This window comes from Sinocyclocheilus anshuiensis, unplaced genomic scaffold, assembly GCF_001515605.1.
Source record: "Sinocyclocheilus anshuiensis isolate Anshui unplaced genomic scaffold, SAMN03320099.WGS_v1.1 scaffold941, whole genome shotgun sequence".
Taxonomy (NCBI): domain Eukaryota; kingdom Metazoa; phylum Chordata; class Actinopteri; order Cypriniformes; family Cyprinidae; genus Sinocyclocheilus; species Sinocyclocheilus anshuiensis.
In genome coordinates, this window is record NW_015555791.1 from 661,006 (window position 1) to 673,281 (window position 12,276).

Below are 12,276 nucleotides of genomic sequence, written 5' to 3' on the forward strand. Positions count from 1 at the left end.
AGATAGATAGATAGATAGAAATAGTCCGATGATAGATAGATAGATAGATAGATAGATAGATAGATAGATAGAGAGATAAATAGATAGAAATAGTCCGATGATAGATAGATAGATAGAGAGATAGATAGATAGATAGAAATAGTCCGATGATAGATAGATAGATAGATAGATAGATCTCTATCTCTCAATGTATATTTGTATGTTTGTGAATGTTAGTGTGTGTTTGTGTACCTCTGATAGTCAGAGAGCGCAGTTGTGTGAGTCGTGGCAGGACACCCAGCGCTCTCTCTAGCACCCCCTCGTCCTCTGATCCTAGTCTGAGGTACTGCAGGCCTCTCATCCGCTCCTGAACACACTCCCAGAACACAGGGAGAACCTCTCCTCCGCCCCGATACACGTCCAGAACCAGCCGCTCCTCTGCCAGCACACCATCCAGCCCCACCGACGGAGGAAGAGGAGGAGAGAGACAGGGCAGAGAGGAGGAAGAGGACGTCAAGATGGACGGAGCCCAGGTGTCCGTATGGTCAGAGGAAAGAGAGAGCCCTAATGCTGGACTTTCCTCCAACTGTGCGTTCCCAAAGAAACCTGGTAAAACCAGACCCCCTTCCGTCCCCATCATCGCTCCTCTTTCAGCTGAAAAACCATCAATATGTCCTTCTTCATCTCTTTCTCTATCAGATGTGGCCAGCCACACTTTCTCCTCTGCCTGTTTATTCTCCTCTCTCTCCATCTATTCCTTTTTTTCTTTTCTTCAGCTCCTCCTTCAAACAACATATAGTGAGAAGAATGAAGGAGAGATGAATCTGGCACCTCCGTCTTCATCTTTCCATCACCGCGGTGGGGTCACATCTCTAGACTGGGCGGCCATGTTCAGACAAGCCCCTGCACTGGAGAGACAAAACATCCTTCAGAGAGAAAGAAAGGTGTTAATTGGAAAAGCTCACAATCAATAAAAACATAACAATGAACTGCACAGTGAGTAAAACTGAAGATCAGCACTTGAGCATCACCACTACTGAAAAATAATAAATAAATATGTTTTGTCAATGCATAATTACCTTTTTAAAAATCTATTAATATTAAACAATTTTATATATATATATATATATATACATATATAAATTATTAAATAAGAATTAAATATAACTAAATGTATAGAAATAACTATAATTAAATATATTTACATAAATATATAATATAAAAAATTCTAATATTTCTAACATCTAATATTTCCAATAAAATAATGCAAACAAATTTCTGCCATTTAATTGTTATCTACATATGCATATGTATACTGTACATAATTGTGTGTGTGCGCATAATTAAATGACAGCATATTATTGCATATTTAATTTCAGTGTATACATATATAAATAATATATTTAAATTACATATATTTAAATGGCAGTAATATATACTAGATACAATATATACAGGTGTATATATATATATATATTACTGCCATTTTACTGCCTTTGCTAACTTTAGTATTTTGTCAAATTTTAATTTATCACTTAATGACTAGTGGTGTGTAATACCAACTTATTGTATTTAGTAACAATAACTGCATTATTTACGCTATTTTAGAGGTAACTACAGTTACCATGGTAAATCACTGTAAAGGCACCATGCTCATTCATTCCGTTGTGGCTGAAACCAACGTTTACGAGTGCTGGGAAAAGACTTCACTGAACCTTTATACAGAATAATAAGTCATATATCATGTTAACAAGTAACTAACTGACTGAATGATCACTTAACTCGGAGATAAACACTTACAATACTGGAGTTTTGGCGCGTAATTCTTGATGGACGTGACGTGTCTGTAACGTTTAAGACAATATCTGGTCTCGCGCATTCTATAAAACTATCTTTTACAAAAGCAAAATGTCATGTTTATTTGATGCGTTTACATGTGTTAAATATAATAAGTTTACTTCCGTGTTTCACACACACGTTTCGTGTTGACACTCACCGCGGAACTTTGAGCAAAAGGCGGGAGGAGATTTCTTAAAGACACAGTGACAGCAAAGAAGTACATTTAAAATGCATGTTAATGTAGCCTATAGCCAAATATAATATAATATAATATAATAGACTTAGTAAAGACTTATCTAATCGGTTATCTCTATCTAATGTCACGTATCTTATCTAGTAGTCTGGTTGTGGATGAGAGAATCAAATGAAGCATCATTTTATGAGTTTCTTCCTCTGCTGTTTTTGTGTTTTTATGCATGTCTCAACATGTTCTGCTCCACCTGCTGAAGTGTGGGACTGGTTTATCCCACTAGGAATGAGGGGAGAATCCAGGATACATTTCCTTCTCATGAGGAGAAGGACAAAAGCGAGGGATGAGATGAACCTCTAAACATGTGAAGAATTTTATTTTGATGGGAAAATTATGAACTGGGTGTGCCTGACTGAAGATATGAGTGTTTTTGGGTTTTTTTTATTAAAAGGACTTGGTGGAAAAGAGGTGAAAGGTGAGGCAGGCATACAATCAATTATTAAAGTATTTATTCTTTTACAAATCCATTTTATGCTAAATCATATGCCAGATTGATCTTCAAAACAAATGCCCAATAAATGACCTCTCCATGAAAATAGATTCTGTTTAGTGCTGTCCAAATGTGGGTTAAAGGATATGGTTCATGTTGTCATTTCACAACATACTTTTTTAGGAACAGAGCGAACAGAATAGTCCATTCACTGAGATCTAAAAAATATCCAGAGCAACAACCCCAAAGACTCCACATCTCCAGACTGAAAATATGTTTGCATGCAGTTTCAGCAGTGTCGTACAATTATATATGTAATATTTCATAATTACACCCATATGTGTGTGTGTGTGTGTGTGTGTGTGTGTGTGTGTATGCCTATATACTGTTAATATTAGGCCCATTATATATTAGGCCTATATAATGATAATTATAAAAATCTATAACCTATGCATATTATGTTTTGAGTTTTCAAAGTAAGGGATCCGCACTCGCTGTTATTTTAATTTTTAAACAGAGCAATCGACAATCAGACGTTTCGGCAGCAAGCCTGCTTCAGTGAATCATGTAGTAACATTTCCCACAATCATTTTTTTTAAAACTATATTTTGAGGAAAAATGATCCAGTTCTAATACATTTATTATACATGCATGCAGTTCTTGTTAGCTCATATTAATTGAGAGACTTCCAGCAAAGAAAAATATGTTCTAAGAACATTTTGCTAATGTTCCCAGATATGAAAATACTATTTCTGAATGTTCTCTGAACATTCAAAATGTCCAGGCTTTTTTAAAAAGAATCATTTTGCAAACGTCATGAGAACATATTTTCTGAACATTCTGAAACAAGTGGCAACATTTAAAAAAATGATAGAGAAATGCTTGGCTGTATTAACACACAGGCTTACCGGGCACCAGACCAGAGGGAGGGCCCAGCTGAAATACTGCTTCCCCGGAGTGAGGGGGACCCAAATCTGTGATTTCAGGGGCCCGGGGCACCACTGATGATCCGGCCCTGGACAAATGTCCAGCTAAAACTTTTCAGAAAAACGTTCCATGGTGTTTAAATAATGTAATGTTACAATGTAAGTTGTTGTGCTAACATTTTAAGGTTTTCTTTTATATTTTGAGGAAAAATAACTTCGAATGAATGCTATTATGTTATAACATTTGTTCATAACTTTGAGAGAACCTTGTCAGAAATGTCTTTTTCACACAGCAGGACCATTTAAAGTGAAGAGGTGGAGGCAAAAATAAAATAATAAATTGTGAAAACCCAAAAATATGTGGTGACCAGTCACAGGACATAATATATGAACTATATGAAGTTGTAATGCTGTTCATGTCACTTATAGACATAAACTCACAACATTCATTTATTCTATAAGTCATTTTTAATAGCAAAAGTTCACAGTGCAACATAAATGATATCACTGAGATTCAGTTTGTAAATATTTGTAAATCATATAACATAACTTTATAAACAGCTTTTATATATAACCATGACAAATGTGTTTTTTTACAAACTGCAATGTGCGCTGGTGGGCATGGAAAGAATTTAAGGAAAGATGCCTAGAAAATCGATTTGTGGAATCGTGGTTGGATGGGATGAAAACATTATTTTGTTCATTTGTAGTGTTGGCCCTGTGAACTCTGAACTCTTCGACATCCCAAAAGTCAAAACACATTTTTATGGGAGAATGTTCCCGTGTCCCATGAGTGCATGCACACAAGCAATCTTGACACAACTGCACTTAAATACATCAGAAGAACACTGCAAACAAAACAGTACACTGCAGAGTATCCTGTCCTCTACAGTCCCCAGAGAGGACATATCTTTAAAACCATGTCATTTGGGAGGATCCCTGGTAAGATATGTTGTAAAACACTGTACAAAGGTGGAAAACACCATTCAAATAACATACAGTATAGGGACTAGTGGTCAAACTGCAGGAAACCTGCTGTTTATTGACACTGATACATTTTTGATATATTAAATACTATTGAAAGAAAAAAATACATATCTGTACTTAATTTATTATTGGGCATTTAATAGCAAAATTCAAACAATCGTGCAAAAATATAGATATTTAAATGTTATATGTGACCCTGCACCACAAAACCAGTCATAAGTAGCACCTATATTAGCCTATATTTATAGAAATAGCCAACAATACATTGTATGGGTCAAAATGATTGATTTTTCTTTAATGCCAAAAATCATTAGGATAGATCATGTTCCATGAAGATATCTTGTAAATTTCCAACCGTAAATATATCAAAACTTCATTTTTGATTAGTAATATGCATTGCTAAGAACTTCATTTGGACAACTTTAAAGGCGATTTTCTCAATATTTAGATTTTTTTGCACCCTCAGATTCTAGATTTTCAAATAGTTGTATCTCATCCAAATATTGCCCTTTCCTAACAAACCATACATCAATGGAAAGCTTACTTATTCAGCTTTCAGTTGATGTAAACATCTCAGTTTCAAAAAAATTGACCATTATGACTGGTTTTGTGGTCCATGGTCACATATTGTATATTTAAAATATTTTGATATTTAAAAATCAAAATGACCTTGTCATTCAAAGCTTCACAAAAGCTTCCATAACAAAACAGCTGATAAGCACGCTGACAGCTGAGAGAAAGGAAGGTGGATGGGGTCCATGAGCGCAGCCTCTGATTGGCTAATATCGCTTCAGCCACGCCCTCCCCGATTACGTTTGTGACCTGTTTTGCGACGGAGACAAGCGCGTCAAAACACCGGTCACCATACGTAAAGTTATTTAACAAGGTAGCGGAGAAAACAGAGCTTCAAGATGCTTGCGTCAGCGATTGTTCATCACATTAGAGACTTTTAAATCGCAGGACGTTAGTGTTTAGGTCGTTATAAACGTTAGAAGTTCACTGTGTGGATCGTCCGCGATGCATCAGGCGCGTGAAAGACGAAAGTAAACGAAAGTAAGTTAACTGTACATCCAGAAGGATCTATTGACGTTATCTAAAGATTTTCAAGAAGAAATCGACATGTTCCCCCTCGACTCTCCGTGGAATATCTCTTTCGCAGGCTGTGGTTTTATGAGCGCAGCCTCTGATTGGCTAATATCGCTTCAGCCACGCCCAATGTAAACAAGCCCCGCCCTCCCCGATTACGTTTGTGACCTGTTTTGCGACGGAGACAAGCGCGTCAAAACACCGGTCACCATACGTAAAGTTATTTAACAAGCTAGCGGAGAAAACAGAGCTTCAAGATGCTTGCGTCAGCGATTGTTCATCACATTAGAGACTTTTAAATCGCAGGACGTTAGTGTTTAGGTCGTTATAAACGTTAGAAGTTCACTGTGTGGATCGTCCGCGATGCATCAGGCGCGTGAAAGACGAAAGTAAACGAAAGTAAGTTAACTGTACATCCAGAAGGATCTATTGACGTTATCTAAAGATTTTCAAGAAGAAATCGACATGTTCCCCCTCGACTCTCCGTGGAATATCTCTTTCGCAGGCTGTGGTTTTCTGGGTATTTATCACATCGGAGTGGCCAGCTGTCTGCAGGAGCACGCGCCGTTTCTGGTGGACAACGCGCGTCACATTTACGGCGCGTCGGCGGGCGCTCTCACGGCCTCTGCGCTGGTCAGCGGCGCCTGTCTGGGTAAACTCAGATTCACGCTTGTTAATTAGCCACTTCATAAATGTGATGACCCTGGACCACAAAACCAGTCATGAGGGTCAATTTTTCGAAATTGAGATTTATGCATCACACAGAAGCTGAATAAATAAGCTTTCCATTGATGTATGGTTTGTTAGGATAGGACAATATTCGGCTGAGATGCAAATATTTGAAAATCTGGAATCTGAGGGTGCAAAAAAATCTAAATACTGAGAAAATAGCCTTTAAAGTTGTCCAAATGAAGTTCTTAGCAATGCATATTACTAGTCAAAAATGAAGTTTTGATATATTTACAGTAGGAAATTTACAAAATATATTAATGGAACATGATCTTTACTTAATGTCCTAATGATTTTTGGCATGAAAGAAAAATGGATAATTTTGACCCATACAATGTATTGTTGGCTATTTCTATAAATATACCCGTGCTGTCTATGACTGGTTTTGTGCTCCGGGGTCACAAATATTCACAAGAAGAAGTACAGGTGCCATGGTAATACAGTGTTTTTGTAAGTTTACCTTCCAAAACATTTGGATTTTAGTGCCATGATGTATTTTAAAATACTATAGTATCACCGTGTTATAATATCACTCTACCATAGTACCTCTACAGTGTTTTGTGGTACACTGGAAAAACTATTTTCACACAGAAATTGCTGGTAAATTTGACAAATAATTACAGAGAAATGTCAAGTAACGCATTGAATTAAACATGAAATATTGAAGTAGAAAGACTGAAATTGTGTTGTCTTGTAAATCATACTCCAATAATCTTTGTTTTAATTACAACAACAACAACAAAGATTTTGCAGTGTATAATGGCATGTTTATGGATATTTACCATGCTAAAAATGAGGTATAAAACTGTATTTTTATTACTGAATAAAATAAACTTTACGTGAAATAAAATCAAATCTAAAAAGTATGCTTAAAATATACTATAAATGAATTTTATTTCAGCTAGTTGTAAAGGCAACATTTCATTTCATTTAAAATAGCCAACAAATAAATAAAAATGAATAAAAACTATATAGACTAATTTAAAAACTGTATTTTCATTACTGAATAGAATAAACTTTATGGGAAATCAAATCAAATCTAAAAAGTATGCTTAAAATATACTATAAATTAATTTTATTTCGTCTAGTTGCAAAGGCAACATTTAATTTCATTTAAAATAACAAAAAAATAAATAAAAACCATATAGACTCATTAAAAAAAAACTAATAATGAATCAACAAAAAAAACTAATAATGACTCATGACAAAATGGCTAAAACTTTAACGAAAATTAAAATGATAACAAAAAATATTAAAGTAAAACCTATAATAATATCTCAATTAAACTAAAATAACACTGATACCCAGGTCTTTTTTAAGAGTACCATGCGCATATTTACACTAGTCCCTCAATACCATGGTGTTATCATCTTGTCTGTATCCATCTATATTTAGTATCTATGTCAAAGATTACACTTCTCGTGTGCAATGGCACAACATCCACCTGTTGCTTATTGCCAGTGTGCGATCACTAACTGCTCTCTTTCTGGTCCTGTGACAGGAGAGGCGGGTGCCGGCATCATTGACGTGGCTAAAGAAGCCCGAAAGCGTTTCTTAGGCCCCATGCACCCCTCCTTCAACCTGGTGAAGATCATGCGGACTGTGATGCACCGCGTGCTGCCGCCCGACAGCCACAGCCGGGCCACCGGCCGCCTGGGCATCTCTCTGACCCGCGTGACGGATGGAGAAAACGTGCTGGTGACACACTTCAACAGCAATGAGGAACTCGTGCAAGTGCGTACTTGCACTCAAACACAACACACATATTCAGTAAAGCTATAAATGCATAATAAACATGCAGTAGGTTTAGAGAGAATCAACTCACATGACTTTCTAATACCCAGCTGTAAACAGTCCTGGATTCATGATGTTTACAGTAAATGCACATCATTTAGATCAGATGGGATTATGGTTTCATGTCCAAATTCCTTGTGTGCTTATTTTGTGTGTACAGGCATGTGTATGCAGTGCTTACATTCCCGTGTACTGTGGCCTGATCCCTCCAACCCTGCAGGGAGTGGTAAGTATCCAGTCACCATATAATTACTCATAATTCATTTACAACTGCAATATGATTGTCCTTCTGTGCTCACTTTCATTTCATCAAGTCATGTGCTTGTTACAAATCTCACCAAATTTGGTGCTGCTGGTCGACTAAACAATTTTAATTTAATTAATTAATTAATGCTTATTTATTGAATCAGTGATGTAGGATGAGTTTATTACTTATTGTTAGGAGTTTGAATGGTAACACTTTACAATAAGGTTCATTAGTTAACATTAGTTAACTCCCGTAGTTAACATGATCTAAGAATGAACAATACTTCTGCTACATTTATTAATCTTAGTTCATGTTAATTTCAACATTTACTAATGTAATGCATTATTAAAATCAGAAGTTGTGCTTGTTAACATTAGTTAATGCACTGTGAACTAACAATGAACGACTATATTTTCATTAACTAACATTAACAAAGATGAATAAATACTGTAATATAATAAATGTATTGTTCAATCATGTTATTGAATACATTAACTAATGGAACCATTGTAAAGTGTTCTGGTTTGTTTAAATCACTCACTCAGTATGAGTGGTGGTGATGTTTGTTATAGTAAACACCACTGAATTAGAGCGGAACTCCAAAATGTTGCAAAAATGCTGTGAAAGCTTGCACAAGCATGACTTCTGTTCTGGTTTTAAAAAGTTGTGTGTTGTTGGGAAATGCAGACCTTCTGTATTCATTGATGCTTTTGTAGAGAAAGCTGTTGTGTTGATTTGGATTCAGATGTTGTGCCAGGAGAAATAGTTTTTTTGATGTAAAAGCATGAGTTCTCTCTCTCATCTCCCCACTAGTCGGTTCAGTGACCACTGACAGTTTTCTGATCTTTGCTCTAGTTCTTGGGATTGTCCTTGAATTTTGTATTGTTTGTGTATTTTTAAGCATCTTAGTGTTTAGTTTTTCCACTTTCTATTCATTTGTAAATAATAATAATGAAAAAAAATGTTTAAGGGAAATTAAGCCTATTTTTTTTTAGAACCATTAGATTTGTTTTTGCATTGTGGCATTATTTATCATAATGTATTATTTGTATCATTTTTTGCATTACAGTGATGAGAATTTGTGGGGAAATGTGGTTAATTATGATTAAAAAAATAATGTCACAACATTATATTCAATAAAATTAAATACTTTACAGTTTAAATAAGGCATCATTATTTTTTTTCTCACATTGCAGTAATGATAATTTGAGGGAAATGTGGTTAATTATCAAGAAAATAATGACATTATTTTAATTAAAATAATATTTTTTCAATTTAAATAATATAAAAAAAAATTCTCTCACATTACAGTAATGGGAATTTGAGAGAAAAATGTGGTTAATTATCGTAAACATTGTCACATTATTTTCATTAAAATTGATTTTTTTTTTTTACATTTTAATAATGTATAATTATTTTATTCTTACGTTACTGTAATGAAAATTTGAGGGGAAAAATGTGGTTAATTATCACGAAAATAATGTCACAATGAAAAACCTTCAATTTCTTTATGCAAAATATAATTTAATTTTTTTCCTCTCTTTTTTTTTTTGAGGTTTACTCGTTCTCTTTCCACTCATTTTTATGTTTGTTAATGGTTGTTATTGTGTTGTGCAGCCAGAAGAAAAGAGTCAGACCGTTGAAGTGCTGTTAGTCATTGAGAGGTAAAAGGTGAAGCTGATGTCAGATCAGGAAGATCAGTGAGCTGGTGTCCATAAGTCAGTGTTTGCTCATTTGGCACGTGGCTCGCCTGTGCCAGTGAGTGAGTCAGTGTGTGTGTGTGTGTGTGTGTAGGTTGGGATTACTGTAACAAGAAGCCCAAATCATGCGTGTGTGTGTTTGTTGCAGCAAATCTCACTAGACTGCCAGCGCTCTGACAGCTGCTGTTCTTTCTGCTGTTCTGCCTGTTACACTGCAGTAAAACATCACATGCCACCCAAATCTATCTTAATGTTTAGATGTTCTGTCTAGTGTTTGCATAGAGTGAGAAATGAAGACAAATAAGAAAAATCAATAGACAAGTACTTCATAAATAAGTAATATTAACATAAATGAACAAAACATTAAATGAAATGAATAATGTTTCATTATCTTCCTAATTTATTTAAATAGTTATATATTTATTTTTGTTACATTTTATTTATTTATTTTAATTAGCTGCACTCTGCAATTAAATTATATGTCAACAGTAAACTAAAAAATGTATTTAACAAAATGAATGAACAATAATAAACAAGTAATTTTAAAGGGGTCATATGATGCTTTTTTAAAGATCATTATTTTGTGTATTTGGTGTAACAGAATATGTTGACATGCTTTAATGTTTAAAAAACACATTATTTTTCAAATACTATACATTATTGTAGGTCCTCTATGCCCCGCCTCTCTCAAACGCTTCGTTTTCTACAAAGTCCCTCCTTCCGACAAGCGCAGTCTGCTCTGATTGGCCAGCTGACCCAGTGCATTGTGATTGGCCGAACACCGCAAGCACTCGTCGGAAATGTAACGCCCCTTACCATAATCGTGAGAAAGGAAAACTTGAAATCGCATCATATGACCCCTTTAACAAAAATACACAAATTGAATTAAATTATTACTGTTTAATTATCTCTATAATCTATGCATTTTTGTTAAATAATTAAATAATGGGGAAAAAATGATTAAACATTAAATGAAAGTTTAAATGAAATGTGGATAGTAAACTAAACAATGTATTTAACAAAATAAATAAACAACAATAAACACTTAATATGAAAAAAGATGAAATGAAATAAAGTATGTTTAATTATTTCTTAATTACATACCTTTTTGTTAAATAGATTGTTTTGTTTAATCAGCTACACAGCAATTAAATTAAATGTATTTAACAAAAATGAATAATAAACAAGTAATATTAACAAAAAATACACATTAAATAAAATATTACTGTTTAATTATCTTCTAAATTTATTCATTTTTGTTAAATAGATTGTTTTGTTTAATCAGCTACACAGCAATTAAATTAAATTAAATTAAAGAGTAAACTAAGCAAAATATTTAAAAATTAATAAACAATAATAAACAAGTAATTTTAGCAAAAATACACAAATTAAATTAATAGCATTTAATTATCTACTTAATTTATTCATTTTTGTTTAATAGATTGGTTAGCTGCAATCTGCAAAATATGTACATATCATTTTATAAATATGTTTCTATAAATAGTTTGCTAGGCAACTACAGTGCAACTAGAGTGAACAAGTAATATTAAAAAAAAAAATAGCGTTGAGGAAAATAGCATTAATGAAATAATTCATTTCAAAGTATAAAGATGAAAATAAGACGGTCTCTGTGTCTTGTCTCTCAGCGGTACGTGGACGGTGGCATCAGTGATAATTTGCCTCAGTACGAGCTGAAAAACACCATCACAGTGTCTCCGTTCTCAGGAGAAAGCGACATCTGCCCGCGAGACATCAGCTCAACCAACATTCATGAGCTGCGCTTCACCAACACCTCCATTCAGTTCACACTGGCCAACCTGTACAGAGTCTCCAGAGCGCTGTTTCCACCCGACCCGCTGGTAACACACACACACACACACACACCTGTTAACACTGTCCCTGTTCAAACAACCTGAAAATACACACTGCCTGCTCTCCTCCTCCTCAGGTGATGAAGAACATGTGCAAGCAGGGATACAGAGATGCTTTACACTTCCTGAAGAAGAACGGTGAGTCATTCGTAAATGTTTCAGTGATCAGATTTGTGTTGTTTTTTACGTCAGCATATTTCACTAAACCAATACGGTTCATTTACTCCTGGATATATGGGCAGATATTGCAGTTATTACGGGATGTTTATGGAATGGCGTTTATTATCCGTCTGCTGGCTCACAGCTGTGCTGCTGAAGATTTATTTTTTTTATCACCGCTGTAGTGAAGCAAATAGTCGGGCTGATGCTGAAGAGTTTCACTGGTGTTAGAGAGACCTCTAGTGACCAAAACTGATATTAAAGGTTTTATATATATAT

At 34.7% G+C, this 12,276-nt stretch overlaps 2 protein-coding genes across 5 annotated transcripts in view; one reads left to right on the plus strand and one right to left on the minus strand.

Moving 5' to 3' along the window:
* Positions 1-1,996, minus strand: part of pidd1 (p53-induced death domain protein 1) — a 17,078-nt gene extending 15,082 nt beyond the window's left edge. Inside the window, exons 1-2 of one of the 4 annotated variants that reach the window (XM_016468974.1) lie at positions 1,976-1,996; positions 232-905 (exon numbers count right to left, since the gene is read on the minus strand). In XM_016468974.1, coding sequence (XP_016324460.1) covers positions 232-730 — 499 coding nt within the window. In that variant the 5' untranslated portion in view covers positions 731-905; positions 1,976-1,996. The other 3 variants (XM_016468976.1, XM_016468975.1, XM_016468973.1) reach the window with 3 other exon arrangements.
* A 3,243-nt stretch (positions 1,997-5,239) lies between these two features.
* pnpla2 (patatin-like phospholipase domain containing 2) overlaps positions 5,240-12,276 on the plus strand; it is a 10,422-nt gene continuing 3,385 nt past the window's right edge. Inside the window, exons 1-6 of the mRNA XM_016468968.1 lie at positions 5,240-5,570; positions 6,003-6,149; positions 7,728-7,960; positions 8,181-8,246; positions 11,614-11,826; positions 11,916-11,976. Coding sequence (XP_016324454.1) covers positions 5,531-5,570; positions 6,003-6,149; positions 7,728-7,960; positions 8,181-8,246; positions 11,614-11,826; positions 11,916-11,976 — 760 coding nt within the window. The 5' untranslated portion in view covers positions 5,240-5,530. The remainder of the gene's footprint in view (positions 5,571-6,002; positions 6,150-7,727; positions 7,961-8,180; positions 8,247-11,613; positions 11,827-11,915; positions 11,977-12,276) is intronic.